This window comes from Hyperolius riggenbachi, chromosome 8, assembly GCF_040937935.1.
Source record: "Hyperolius riggenbachi isolate aHypRig1 chromosome 8, aHypRig1.pri, whole genome shotgun sequence".
In the NCBI taxonomy this organism is placed as follows: domain Eukaryota; kingdom Metazoa; phylum Chordata; class Amphibia; order Anura; family Hyperoliidae; genus Hyperolius; species Hyperolius riggenbachi.
In genome coordinates, this window is record NC_090653.1 from 175,088,037 (window position 1) to 175,103,750 (window position 15,714).

The 15,714-nt window shown below is 44.2% G+C and overlaps 1 protein-coding gene across 2 annotated transcripts in view; it reads right to left on the bottom strand.

Moving 5' to 3' along the window:
* The window catches only part of MSN (moesin), a 211,265-nt gene that overhangs the window by 15,739 nt on the left and 179,812 nt on the right, over positions 1-15,714 (bottom strand). For both annotated transcript variants that reach the window (XM_068247677.1, XM_068247678.1), the window contains exons 8-9: positions 12,601-12,764; positions 6,173-6,303 (exon numbers count right to left, since the gene is read on the bottom strand). In XM_068247677.1, the coding sequence (XP_068103778.1) occupies positions 6,173-6,303; positions 12,601-12,764 (295 nt within the window). The remainder of the gene's footprint in view (positions 1-6,172; positions 6,304-12,600; positions 12,765-15,714) is intronic.

Below are 15,714 nucleotides of genomic sequence, written 5' to 3' on the forward strand. Positions count from 1 at the left end.
CTCCCGCCGCTCGTGCGCGCGCACCCACCGCTCGTGCACGCCGCCGCCCGCTCGGAGATCAATAAACGGGAAAATCCATTCCCGTTCGTTGATCTAAGCCCCCACAATGATCTGCTGCTTCTTTCAGAAACAGCTAGATCATTGTGAGTCTCCCAGCCTCCTACTGCTTCCTGTAAGCGTCCTTCCGGACGCTTACAGGTCGCATGTAAACACTCTGTGGCCATCTTGTGGCCAAATAGTAAACTACACCCTAAAAGCATTTTACATATACAAACATTACATTTACACAATAAATTAACTCATTACCTCCCACACTCCCCAATTTTTATTTTTTTTTGTAATTAAAAAAAAAAAAAATACAATAAAAAAAAACATAGTTAGTTACCTTAGGGACTGAACTTTTTAAATATTTATGTCAAGAGGGTATAACACTGTTACTTTATAAACTGCGGGCTTGTAATTAGGGATGGATGCAAAACTGAAAAAAATGCACCTTTATTTCCAAATAAAATATTGTCGTTAAACATTGTGATAGGGACATAATTTAAATGGTTTTATAACCGGGACAAATGGGTTAATACATTTCATGGGTTTTAATTATAGTAGCATGCTGTATTTAAAAACTATAATGGCCGAAAACTGAAAAATAATAATTTTTTCCCACATCCCCATTAACCACTTCACGACCGCCCCCAGCCGATGGGCGGCGGCAAAGTCCGGGCCCAAACGACCGCAATACGCCCATCGGCGGGGGCGGCTGCGGGAGTGGTTATGCGGCGATCGCGTCATTCGTGACGCGATCAGCCGCCGGGGACTGGCTCCGCCCACCGCTCGTAGTAACCCGCCGGCCGTTCGGAGGCGCCGGCGGGTTACTAGCACCCGGATCGCCGCACTTACATTGTATAATAGGCTTTGTAATGTATACAAAGCCTATTATACTGGCTGCCTCCTGCCCTGGTGGTCCCAGTGTCCGAGGGACCACCAGGGCAGGCTGCAGCCACCCTAGTCTGCACCCAAGCACACTGATTTCCCTCCCCCTGCCCCCTGATCGCCCACAGCACCCCTCAGACCCCCCCCTGCCCACCCCCCAGACCACTGTTTGCACCCAGTCACCCCCCTAATCACCCATCAATCACTCCCTGTCACTATCTGTCAACGCTATTTTTTTTTTCTCCCCCCCCCTGCCCACTGCTCCCTCCTGATCACCCCCCCACCCCTCAGATTCTCCCCAGACCCCCCCCAGACCCCTCCCCCCGTGTACTGTATGCATCTATCCCCCCTGATCACCTGTCAATCACCCGTCAATCACCCGTCAATCACCCGTCAATCACCCGTCAATCACCCGTCAATCACCCGTCAATCACCCGTCAATCACCCGTCAATCACCCGTCAATCACCCGTCAATCACCCGTCAATCACCCGTCAATCACCCGTCAATCACCCCCTGTCTCTGCTACCCATCAATCAGCCCCTAACCTGCCCCTTGCGGGCAATCTGATCGCCCACCCACACCAATAGATCGCCCGCAGATCCGACATCAGATCACCTCCCAAATCCATTGTTTACATCTATTCTCTCCTCTAAACACCCACTAATTACCCATCAATCACCTATCAATCACCCCCTATCACCACCTGTCACTGTTACCCATCAGATTAGACCCTAATCTACCCCTTGCGGGCACCCAATCACCCGCCCACACGCTCAGATTGCCCTCAGACCCCCCTTTATCAATTCGCCAGTGCAATATTTACATCTGTTATTCCCTGTAATAACCCACTGATCACCTGTCAATCACCTGTCAATCACCTATCAATCACCCCCTGTCACTGCCACCCATCAATCACCCCCTGTCACTGCCACCCATCAATCAGCCCCTAACCTGCCCCTTGCGGGCAATCTGATCACCCACCCACACCAATAGATCGCCCGCAGATCCGACATCAGATCACCTCCCAAATCCATTGTTTACATCTATTCTCTCCTCTAAACACCCACTAATTACCCATCAATCACCTATCAATCACCACCTGTCACTGTTACCCATCAGATTAGACCCTAATCTACCCCTTGCGGGCACCCAATCACCCGCCCACACGCTCAGATTGCCCTCTGACCCCCCTTTATCAATTCGCCAGTGCAATATTTACATCTGTTATTCCCTGCAATAACCCACTGATCACCTGTCAATCACCTATCAATCACCCCCTGTCACTGCCACCCATCACTCACCCCCTGTCACTGCCACCCATCAATCAGCCCCTAACCTGCCCCTTGCGGGCAATCTGATCACCCACCCACACCAATAGATCGCCCGCAGATCCGACATCAGATCACCTCCCAAATCCATTGTTTACATCTATTCTCTCCTCTAAACACCCACTAATTACCCATCAATCACCTATCAATTACCCCCTATCACCACCTGTCACGGTTACCCATCAGATTAGACCCTAATCTGCCCCTTGCGGGCACCCAATCACCCGCCCACACCTCAGAACGTCCTCAGACCCCAGCCCTGATCACCTCGCTAGTGCATTGCTTGCATCTATTTCCCCCCTCTAATCACACCTTGAGACACCCATCAATCACCTCCTGTCACCCCCTAGCACACCTACCCATCAGATCAGGCCCTAATTTGCCCCGTGTGGGCTCCTGATCACTCGGCCAAACCCTCAGGTCCCCCTCAGACCCCCTTCCGATCACCTCCCCAGTGCATTGATTGCATCTATTTTCCCCTCTAACCGCCCCCTGAGACACCCATCAATCACCTCCTGTCACCCCCTAGCACTCCTATCCATCAGATCAGGCCCAAAACATCCCGTCATCTAAGAGGCCACTCTGCTTATGACCGGTTCCACAAAATTTGCCCCCTCATAGACCACCTGTCATCAAAATTTGCAGATGCTTATACCCCTGATCAGTCATTTTGAGAAATTTGGTTTCCAGACTACTCACAGTTTTGGGCCCGTAAAATGCCAGGGCAGTATAGGAACCCCACAAGTGACCCCATTTTAGAAAGAAGACACCCCAAGGTATTCTGTTAGGTGTATGATGAGTTCATAGAAGATTTTATTTTTTGTCACAAGTTAGCGGAAATTGATATGTATTGTTTTTTTTTTTCACAAAGTGTCATTTTCCGCTAACTTGTGACAAAAAAAAAATCTTCTATGAACTCACCATACTCCTAACAGAATACCTTGGGGTGTCTTCTTTCTAAAATGGGGTCACTTGTGGGGTTCCTATACTGCCCTGGCATTTAAGGGGCCCTAAACCGTGAGCAGTAGTCTAGAATCCAAAGGCCTCAAAATGACCTGTGAATAGGACGTTAGGCCCCTTAGCGCACCTAGGTTGCAAAAAAGTGTCACACATGTGGTATCGCCGTACTCAGAAGAAGTAGTATATTGTGTTTTGGGGTGTATTTTTACACATACCCATGCTGGGTGGGAGAAATCTCTCTGTAAAAGGACAATTGTGTGTAAAAAAAAATCAAACAATTGTCATTTACAGAGATATTTCTCCCACCCAGCATGGGTATGTGTAAAAATACACCCCAAAACACATTATACTACTTCTCCTGAGTACGGCGGTACCACATGTGTGGCACTTTTTTGCACCCTAAGTGCGCTAAGAGGCCCAAAGTCCAATGAGTACCTTTAGGATTTCACAGGTCATTTTGCGACATTTGGTTTCAAGACTACTCCTCACGGTTTAGGGCCCCTAAAATGCCAGGGCAGTATAGGAACCCCACAAATGACCCCATTTTAGAAAGAAGACACCCCAAGGTATTCCGTTAGGAGTATGGTGAGTTCATAGAAGATTTTATTTTTTGTCATAAGTTAGCGGAAAATGACACTTTGTGAAAAAAAACAATTAAAATCAATTTCCGCTAACTTGTGACAAAAAAAAAAAATCTTCTATGAACTCACCATCCTCCTAACGGAATACCTTGGGGTGTCTTCTTTCTAAAATGGGGTAATTTGTGGGGTTCCTATACTGTCCTGGCATTTTAGGGGCCCTAAACCGCAAGGAGTAGTCTTGAAACGAAATTTCTCAAAATGACCTGTGAAATCCTAAAGGTACTCATTGAACTTTGGGCCCCTTAGCGCAGTTAGGGTGCAAAAAAGTGCCACACATGTGGTATCGCCGTACTCAGGAGAAGTAGTATAATGTGTTTTGGGGTGTATTTTTCCACATACCCATGCTGAGTGGCAGAAATATCTCTATAAATAGACAATTGTGTGTAAAAAAAATAAAACAATTGTCATTTATGGAGATATTTCTCCCACCCAGCATGGGTATGTGTAAAAATACACCCCAAAACACATTATACTACTTCTCCTGAGTACGGCAATACCACATGTGTGGCACTTTTTTGCAGCCTAACTGCGCTAAGGGGCCAAAAGTCCAATGAGCATCTTTAGGCTTTACAGGGGTGCTTACAATTAGGCACCCCCCAAAATGCCAGGACAGTGAACACACCCCACAAATGACCCCATTTTGGAAAGTAGACACTTCAAGGTATTCAGAGAGGAGCATAGTGAGTCCGTGGCAGATTTCATTTTTTTTTGTTGCAAGTTAGAAGAAATGGAAACTTTTTTTTTTCTTTTTTTTGTCAGAAAGTGTCATTTTCCGCTAACTTGTGACAAAAAATAAAATCTTCTATGAACTCACCATGCCTCTCACTGAATACTTTGGGATGTCTTCTTTCCAAAATGGGGTCATTTGGGGGGTATTTGCACTATCCTGGAATTTTAGCCCCTCATGAAACCTGACAGGTGCGCAGAAAAGTCAGAGATGCTTGAAAATGGGAAAATTCACTTTTGGCACCATAGTTTGTAAACGCTATAACTTTTACCCAAACCAATAAATATACACTGAATGGGTTTTTTTTTATCAAAAACATGTTTGTCCACATTTTTCGCGCTGCATGTATACAGAAATTTTACTTTATTTGAAAAATGTCAGCACAGAAAGTTAAAAAAAAATCATTTTTTTGCCAAAATTCATGTCTTTTTTTATGAATATAATAAAAAGTAAAACTCGCAGGAGCAATCAAATAGCATCAAAAGAAAGCTGTATTAGTGACAAGAAAAGGAGGTAAAATTCATGTAGGTGGTAGGTTGTATGACCGAGCATTAAACCGTGAAAGCTGCAGTGGTCTGAATGGAGAAAAAGGCTCTGGTCCTTAAGGGGCGAAAAGACTGTGGTCCTCAAGTGGTTAAAACACATTTAGAATAAAATAATTCTTGGCATAATGTCCCACCTAAAGAAAGCCTAATTGGTGGCGAAAAAAACAAGATATAGTTCATTTCATTGGGATAAGTAATAATAAAGTTATAGATGAATGAATGGAAGGAGCGCTGAAAGGTGAAAATTGCTCTGGTGGTCAGGGGGTAAAACCCCTCAGTGGTGAAGTGGTTAAAAGTATTTGCCATTAACCTTCCTGGCGGTAAGCCCGAGCTGAGCTCGGGCTATGCCGCCGGAAGGCACCGCTCAGGCCCCGCTGGGCCGATTTGCATAAATTTTTTTTGCTACACGCAGCTAGCACTTTGCTAGCTGCGTGTGCAATCCGATCGCCGCCGCTACCCGCCGATCCGTAGCCGCCCCCCCCTCCCCCGTGCTCTGCTTGGCCAATCAGTGCCAGGCAGCGCTGAGGGGTGGATCGGAGTCCCCTTTGACGTCACGACGTCGAGGATGTCGGTGACGTCATCCCGCCCCATCGCCATGGCGACGGGGGAAGCCCTTCAGGAGATCCCGTTCTGGCGATCGGAGGGGCTGGGGGGATGCCGCCGAGCAGCGGCTATCATGTAGCGAGACAGCTCGCTACATGAAAAAAAAAAAAAAACGGCTTTGCTGCCCCCTGGCGGATTGTTATAAACCGCCAGGAGGGTTAATCAAGCAGTCAGATTTGAGAGTAGGGTTAGGTTATAGTAAAATAACAGTAACTATAACAAATGATTTACTATATGAATTATCAGCATTCGCATTCAATAAATGTATGCAGTTGAGGTACCCCTTAGAGAGACAGCTGGCCATTAAAAGGGTATATTTACCTTGCATTAAAAAAAAAAAAGTCCTAAAAAGTCCTGAAATCAATAATGGTAATGACATTTGCTGGGAACCACAGATTATAAAAACAGATATGCAGACAATGTCCTAATAAATGTACCTTCTTGGGCTTTTCTGGTCTGATCTTCTATCTGTCTTAACCTCTCCATCAATTCCTCTTTTTCCCGTTCAATCTTTTCCTTCTCTTTCTCTGCTATTTCTCTCTTTTTTTTCTCATTCTCCAACAGGGCTCTATAAAAAAAAAAAGTAACCGTGATCTAATAAATATAAATATACACTGCTGTAGTTATGTTAGGAAAACACAAATAAAACACAAACAATAAGTGGCAAACGAACTGTTAAAAGTGAACTACTAAAAAAGCCTGTATGGTTTAATATAAGTTTTAAGGCAATCATATACAGTAGCCAAAAAAAAAAAAAATGTATGTGAGCCCTTTGGATTTATATGGATTTCTGTACAAATTGGTCATAAAAATGTGATCTGATCTTCATGTAAGTCACAACAATAGACAATCACAGTCTGCATAAAGTAATACCACACAATTATGTTTCCATGTTTTTATTGAGCACCATGTAAACAGTCACAGTGCAGGTGGAAAAGCATGTGAACCCCTAGATCAGTGATGGCTAACCTTGCCACTCCAGCTGTGAAAACTACAAATCCCATCAGGCCTCTGCCTCCCCAAGTTATGCTTAGAGCTGTCAGAGTATTGCAATGCTTCATGGGACTTGTAGTTCCACCACAGCTGGAGTGTCACGGTTAGCCATCACTGTCCTAGACTAATGACATCTCCCAAGAGCTAATTGGAGTGAGGCGTCAACCAGCTCTAGTCCAATTAATGAGGAAATTGGAGGTGTTGGTTACAGCTGCCCTGCTTTATAAAAACACACCAGTTTCGGGTTTGCTTTACCTAAGAAGCATTGCCTTGATGTGAATGATGCCTCGCACAAGAGTTCTCAGAAGAAAGACCTACGATTAAGAATTGTTGACTTGCATGAAGCTGAAAAGGGTTATAAAAGTATCTCCAAAAGCCTTGCAGTTCATCAGTCTGTGGTAAGACAAATTGTCTATAAATGGAGAAAGTTTAGCACTGCTGCTACTCTACCTAGGAGTAGCCATCCTAAGAGGACTGCAAGAGCACATCACAGGATGCTCACTGAAGTGAAGAAGAATCCTAGGGTGTCAGCTAAAGACTTACAAAAGTCTCTGGCATATGCCAACATCCATGTTGGCGAATCTACGATACGTAAAACACTAAACAAGAATGGAGTTTATGAGAGGATACCACAGAGGAAGCCACTGCTGTCCAAAAAGACCACTGCTGCACATTTAAAGTTTGCAAAAGAGCACCTGGATATTCCACAGCAGTGCTGGCAAAATGTTCTATGGACAAATGAAACAAAAGTTGAGTTGTTTGGAAGAAACACGTAACACTATGTGTGGAGAGAAAGGGCACAGCACACAAACATCAAAACCTCATCCCAACATTGAAGTATGGTGGTGGTTCGGGGCTGCTTTGCTGCGTCACGGCTTGGACGGATTGCCATCATCGAAGGAATGGAAACATTTATTTGTGTGGTATTAGTTTAACCCTCTGGGCGATACAATTATATCGCCCAGGAGGTGGCGCAGCACTATTTTTTAAAATTTTTTGTTTTTTAAATCATGTAGCGAGCCCAGGGCTCGCTACATGATAGCCGCAGCGCAGCGGCATCCCCCCGCCCGGCGATCAGAGTAAGCAGGAAATCCCGTTCAGAACGGAATTTCCTGCTGGGCTTCCCCGGTCGCCATGGCGACGGGGCGGGATGACGTCACCGACGTCTTGGACGTCGTGACGTCAGAGGGAGTCCCGATCCACCCCTCAGCGCTGCCTGGCCTGATTGGCCAGGCTGCGCAAGGGGTCGGGGAGGGGGGGTCTGCGCGGCATGGCGAGCGGCGGCGGATCGGAAGTTACACGCAGCTAGCAAAATGCTAGCTGCGCGTAACAAAAAAAAATTATGCAAATCGGCCCACCAGAGCCTGAGAAATCCTCCTGCGCGATAAACCCCGAGCTCAGCTCGGGATTATCGCTCAGGAGGTTAAAGGACAACTGAAGCGAGAAGTATATGGAGGCTGCCATATTTATTTCCTTTTACACAATACAAGTTGCCTGGCAGCCCTGCTGATCTATTTAGCTGCAGTAGTGTCTGAATAACACCAGAAACAGGCATGCAGCTAGTCTTGCCAGATCTGACAATGTCAGAAACACCTGATCTGCTGCATGCTTGTTCAGGGGCTATGGCTAAAAGTATGAGAGGTGGAAGATATGCAGGATAGCCAGGCAACTGGTGTTGCTTAAAAGGTAATAAATATGGCAGCATCCACATGCCTCTCACATCAGTTGTCATTTAAGCAGACTGTGATTGTCTATTATTGTGACTTAGATAAGATCAGATCACATTTTATGACAAATTTGTGCAGAAATCCATATAATTTCAAAGGGCTCACATACTTTTTATTGCTACTGTAATTGTGGGCAGGTGCATTCTGCCATGGACTGCGTTCTTCAGTGACAGGGAAAAATTATTTGTTGACAGGTCTTGAAGGCAAGAACAGCTTTTAAAAAACAAAAAGTTATTGGCTGGGGATGTGTTACTGGAAGATTACCCAGGCCTCAAAAGTGGCTTCATTCTCCATCAGCCAGACTAGTAAATTGTTTAAAGAGAACCTGAGGTGGTTAAAAAAAGGCAGATATTCCAAGTGTAAGGAAACCTATGGATAGTCCAGAGGCGTCCCATGTCCTTCTTGACCCTACCTTTGTTACACAAATCCTCTGAACTTACCCGACAAGAAGTTGTCGGATAGGTTTTCGTGGCCGCACTCAAAATGCAAGAGCTTGGCCGTACTGTACCTTGTGAATACGGATGCACCTGCACAGTAAGCCAAAGCCATGTGTCCATGTGCAGCTTCGTGCTGCAATCCATGAAGAGGAGAGTGGTCACAAACTTTCAGTGGGTCCTAGGCAGCGGTGGTGGTCTCACAGAGGATATGGAGAGCCTCTGGAGGATGCAGGGGCTTCCCTCTTCATAGGCCAGTATCAAAACTTTATTTTTAAAAAAAGCCTTGGGCTTACTTTAATGTTACGGGTATTTCAGTGTGCATTAGTTTGCTGGGGATCAAAGTATCGGACTTCAACACTTTAATCAAAGTTCGCATCTGAACTCTGGTGGTCCCCTACCTTTTGTGTCCCTACCTACCTCTCCCTTCTACATTGTAAGCCTTCTGGCAGAGTCCTCCTCCTGTCTCCTACGTGTTCATGCACCTCCATTACTGTACACCCATCTTATGGAGCTGAGTGAACTCGACTTGCCTAATCTCCATGCTCCTATCCCAGTGACTAAGCATTACCTGTATTGTCTTATTGCCGTATGTCACCCCTAAATATTTTCTGTAACCTTCACTAATGTCCAGCGATGCATAATGTGTTGGCACTTTATAAATACAATAAATAAAGAATAAATAAACGGGCCTGACATGCCGGACTAGATCTGATTCAGGCACTGGGAAGCATATATGCACCCACAAAATATTTATACTATCAAAGGAAAGTGAAGTGGTGTGTGCGTGCAATACCAAGCAGCAGCTGTACCAAACCTCACTGGGCATTTTAAAAAGGCACATGCTTTGTGGTGCTGCCAGCCAATTTCTAAATACTACCTCTAGATTGTAAGCCTTTGGGCAGGGTCCTCATTCCTTTTGTGTCCTACGTGATCATGCACCTCCATTACTGTGCACCCATGCTATGCATTTGAGTGAACCTAACTTGCCTAACTCCATGCTCCCATTCAGTGACTGACTAAGCATTACCTTGTACTCATACTGTGCTGTGTGATCTGGTTTTCTTGTATTCCTGTATTGTCATATTGCTGTTTGTCACCCCTAAATATTGTCTGTAACCTAAATTAATGTCCAGCGCTGCGTAATATGTTGGCGCTTTATAAATACAACAAATAAATAATAAATAAATAATACTACAGGCTTAGCACTACTTGTACCCATGTTTATATCCTTCTGTCACATGTCAGTTAAGGCATACTTTATATAGGTTTTTGGTCCCATTCCTGGAATTCCAGTACCTGGTATCATATCACTGTGCTATAGTTTATGACAAAACAGATCAATATTACATCTGTGTTTGGAAACAGGTTTTAAGATGCATCCAAAGTACTTCAGACACACATATTGATGTATACAAGTTCCTAAATATAAAAAAAACAAACAGCACTGCAGCTGCTAAGGTATTTGAATTTATTGTTGTATAAACTAACTAGTTAACCACTAATGTTTTTCCCCCCTAAGGACCACAACAATTTTCACCTTTCAGCTTTCCTCCTTTTTATTCACCAATAACATAATCACTACTTATCACAACAACATGATCTAGATCTTGTTTTTTTCGCCACCAAATAGGCTTTCTTTGCTATGAATTATTTTACTCTGAATGCATTTTAACCAGAATAATAGAAAAAAAATGGAAAAATGTATTTCTCAGTTTTCGGCCATTATAGTTTTAAAATAAAACGTTCTACTGTTGATAAAACTCAAACCTTTTATTTGCCCCGGTTATTACATTTAAAAAATGTCCCTAGTACAATGTATGTCAACAATATTTTATTAGGAAATAAAGGAGTATTTTTTCTGTTTTGTGCCCATCGCTAATTACAAGCCCATACCTTTAAAAATAACAGTAATATACCCTCATGACATGCATATTAAAAAAAGTTCAGTCCCTAAACTAAATATGTATTTTATAAAAAATTCAATTTTTTGTATGTACACACATTTTTTATCTTGGCAACTCTGGGAGAATGGGGTAGGTAAGGAGCTAGGGTGTAACTTACTACTTGGCCACTAGATGCTCTCTCCCCGCCACCTCCCCCCTGTTTATTCATGTTCAGTACACAGAGGAAGTAATGAGTGTATGTGTTACTTTAGTTTTTGTCAATGACCGCAGGCATCTCATTGATGCTGTGATCATTCACACGGGTACTTAGATCGGTCAATGGGAACACATTCACTGATCTTGATACTAAAGGGCGGCGACGAGAGTGCATGTGATTGCAAGCGCGCACAACAGCAGAGAAATAGCTAAGTACTTCAGATAAAGTCCTGCAGAGTGTAGATATACTGCACACTGTGCAGCAACTAGTTAAGTATGACTGCAGAACATACAGTATAAATAAAGGGAAAGCGATACTCAACTCTGTAAAATGTTCACTGAACGGACAGCCTACATCAAAGCAATGGTACAAGAAAATGTTTACATCACTCAATATATCTGGAGTTAATTAAGTCATTAAAAAGGAATGCCATATAATATATATATATATATATATATATATATATATATATATATATATATATATATATATATATATAGGAGTGTTCATACTACAATAGTAGTTTATGTGATAGGTTTTCAATATACAATATTGCAGTACTGTTTATTTTGATCCTGACTGCATTAACCACCTTAGCGGTATGGACGAGCTCAGCTCGTCCATTACCGCCAGAGGGTGCCGCTCAGGCCCTGCTGGGCCGATTTTGATGAAATAAAGAGCAGCACACGCAGCCGGCACTTTGCCACCCGCGTGTGCTGCCCGATCGCCACCGCTCTGCGGCGATCCGCCGCGAGCGGCGGTGAAAGAGGGTCCCCCCAGCCGCCTGAGCCCTGCGCAGCCGGAACAAATAGTTCCGGCCAGCGCTAAGGGCTGGATCGGAGGCGGCTGACGTCAGGACGTCGGCTGACGTCCATGACGTCACTCCGCTCGTCGCCATGGCGACAGGAGAAGCCAAACACGGAAGGCTGCTCATTGCGTTACTTTTGGCCGCCGGAGGCAATCAGAAAAACGCCTCCGGAGCGCCATCTAGTGGGCTTTCATGCAGCCAACTTTCAGTTGGCTGCATGAAATAGTTTTTTTTTTTTTATTTAAAAAAAAACCTCATGCAGCCGCCCTGGCGATCTTAATAGAACGCCAGGGTGGTTAAATTACACGCATGAGGCAGTGGAAGATCCAAATACAGCTTTCTTGCTATCAGACTAAAGGCCATATTTGGCGCAAGACAAACACTTAACACAATATTGGCTCATAGGCAATAACAGGGGTAAATTTAATCAACCCAAGAACAGCGATTTCTGTAATTACATATTCACCTCTTACAGCAAGAGCCGTAGTAATAGTGGCCAATATTCACCAAGTTGGAAAGCGAAGCACCGGCAAGAAAGCTTTATTTTTACAATTTTTATTTACAAAACTAAAAAAGGCTACGAAGCTAACCATTTTTATGCAGGATTTATAATGGATGTTGATGTGGCTCCCCTTTGAAACACTGCCCTTTCAAGAAACCATTTTTAACTGAATAGCTCATACACATTCATGGATTTATCTTGATGAGAATTTGAAGACCCTGCAAGTGTATCAGTAGATCAAATGCAACATCTACCAATCCTTTAACGCAACAAAGAAACTTCTAAGTGTTACACTCACCTCTCCATTTGTTTCTGGTGCTTCTCTTCCCTTGCTTGAGCTTTCATTTGCTGCACTTCAATAGTGTCTGGCTTTCTACGACGCATGTACAGCTCATGATTGCCCATACACAGCGCCAAAATTCGCTTATTGATACGTAATCGGGGAGCATAAAATACAAAATCCTGAAATACAAGGAAAAATTAGGCCAGAAATATTAGTAAAGCGCATAAACTGCAATACCCTCAAATGCTCCAATATCCAATTAAAGTTTTTGACAAACAAGTATGCCGCTTATTTGCCTACACAGGTTTTACAATAAATTCAAGCATCTTCTCAAAGTTCACAGACAACACCAACAATCTATTTTCAGAAAGGTTATGATTTTTCTAAATACAGACGCGGCAACCGATGCACGAAAAGCGGCGGGGGGAACAAATACTCACGTCGCTGGATCCATCGCACGTGTACTTCTTCCTGTTCTTGTGTTCTATATCAATGAAACAGCACCCCCTGGTTGCTGTTACAGGGAGATGGAACGCAAGAACAGGAAGTAGTAAGAAGTACATGCGCAATGGATACAGTGAAGTGAGCATTTGTTTCCTCCCGCCTCTGTTCGTGCACCTGCCGCCGTGTCCGACCCCACTGCTGTTTGTGTGCGTCCCCCCTCCCCCCCCAAAGAAAATGCAATTGTGCATGGTATGATTACCGTGCAAATACCGGTGTATCGCAGCAACCCTAGTCAGCAATATGCACAGAACTAGCCAAATTCACAGCATTTTTAAGCCTGCTTAAAGTACAGTCACCTCATCACCTTCAACAGTTGAAAGACACAAGCAGCTTCTTAAAGTGTACCTGAGATGGATAGTATGGGGTTGTTTATACTTACCTGGGGCTTTCCTTCAGCCCCATTGGGTGCGTGGTGTCCCTTCTCCATCCTCTGGTAAATCCCTCCAGTAATCTGGCTAGTCGTGCGCGTGTGGCACGACCTCGCGCACCCCCAGTATGCTCCTGTGCCTGAGAAGGATTTTAAGAGAATGAAGCAACCAGAGAGGATAGCGAGGGACCCCACACACCTAATGGGGCTGGAGGAAGCCCCAGGTAAGTATAAATACCCCCATGTCATTCATCTCAGGTTCTCTTTAACATTGCTTGTACAAGAAAAGAGTCTTTCCTGGATAGATTTGGTGCAAAAAAAAGTTGTAAAGTACTGCACCCCTTACAACTAGAGGCGCATGGCATAGTACCAGACCGGTTTTTGTATATGCTCCATCTTATTGCCTGAGGAAGCGGGTCACTCCCGCGAAACTTGTATTTTACTGCAATATGTAAATAAATTGTTTTCCTGAAAGTTGATCAGCATTTTCTTGTGTCTGCCCGGAGGAGGCAAGTAATCCACTACCGCCGCACTTTTAAACATTTAAGATCTTTTTATTCTTCTGGTGCGCCTCTGTATCCTTACCACCCATTACAACTAGTACAGAATCCAGCAGCCAGACTCCAAGCCAAGGCGCCCCATGGCTCACACATCTCCCCAGTACTACAAACTCTTTACTTGTTGCCAGTAAAATAGAGAATTCATGTTACGATCTGCCTGCTGACATTCAAGGCTCTAAATCCCATTGGCCCTAAGTACATAACGGATCTATTGGAACGATATGCCTCACCACACACCCTCTTCTCTGCCAAGAAAATGAATTTGGTTATTCCCAGGATCCACTTAAAAACATTTGGTGCATGGGCCCTTTCCTATGCAGCCCCACTCTATGGAACTTACTTCCACAATTTACTGCAGAACGCAGGTTAACATCGATTTGAGTCGCCAGGAAGAAAAGCACTATAAACATATTTAAAACTCCGGTTTGTGAACAATTATCTAAATAGTGGGTGGTGATAATGAATGCTAATCAAGCGTGTGTACTGCAGTTCACGACCCCCAAACCTTGGGCAATCCGTCCAGCAGATCAACTCACCCAACAGCTAACGACTTTAATCCCGCCGTTTCCTTGCATAACGCCATGCACACACTGCTCCGTTATCCCTCAGTGTACCACCCCCTCCCCTCCGCAAAACAGAATGCATTGTCAGCTACACAGCTGACATGTGTCTGTACTGGCCAGCCCAGCAATGTCGCCCGAGGGGAACAGGTGCTGATAGTCGACGGGAATCATAAGTTGATGGTATGTACGCACCTTAAGGCTAAGCACAAGCAAAAATGTGATGGGTCATACAGTGATCTAAGAAAACAGATACTGTATGTTATTAAGGCCTGGTTCACACTGTATTTTTAAGCCAAACTGATCCAGTAAAGTAGATCCGGCCTTTGCTTCACTGGATCTGTATGGCTTGGTCCACACTGGCAAACAGATCACCTGTCAATCTGATCCATTTTCACTCCGTTGCCACTTCGGTCTGCTGAGTGGACAGGTGGGGGTGGGAGAGAGGGAGGGTTTCTTACCAAGGCTTCCGTCTCTTCCCATCCACGTCGCGTCACGCGACTACCAGAAAGCATGGTACTCACATGACACAAGTTGAAGGGAAAGAGATGGAAATAGATAATAGGATAGAGGCGCCAACAGGATAAAAAAAAAAAAAACACAAAAATAGCTTTAAACCCCATCTTAGTAATAGAGGAGGTAGTGGTGGACTTACCCCCTCCAAGCAGAACATACGACTGTGGATTTTCAGTCAAAACAATTTTATTGGATATTTCAAATAATAGCACTTTATTTGGAGTATCCAATAAAATAGTTTTGACTGAAAATCCACAGTCCTATGTTCTGCTTGGAGGGGGTAAGTCCACCACTACCTCCTCTATTACCAAGATGGGTTTTTAAGCTCTTTTAGTGTTTTTTATCCTGTTAGCGCCTGTTATCCTATTATCTACATCAAGTCCACTTCCTTCTACTACAGAGAGCAAATAAAATAGAAAAAAACCGAGAGCCCAATATGGTGTAGTATGTTAAAGACAATTGGCAAGTGGTTTAGTGAGAGAATTTATACTCACAAACATGGGTTACCATTCAGGCAACCACTCAATAGGCAGGTAAGGAGATTAGACCTGTCCTCACTCAGGATTAAGAAGTCGCTCTCTGTAGTAAAGAAACAGGAAAGGGGGTAGCACTCCCCTCCACC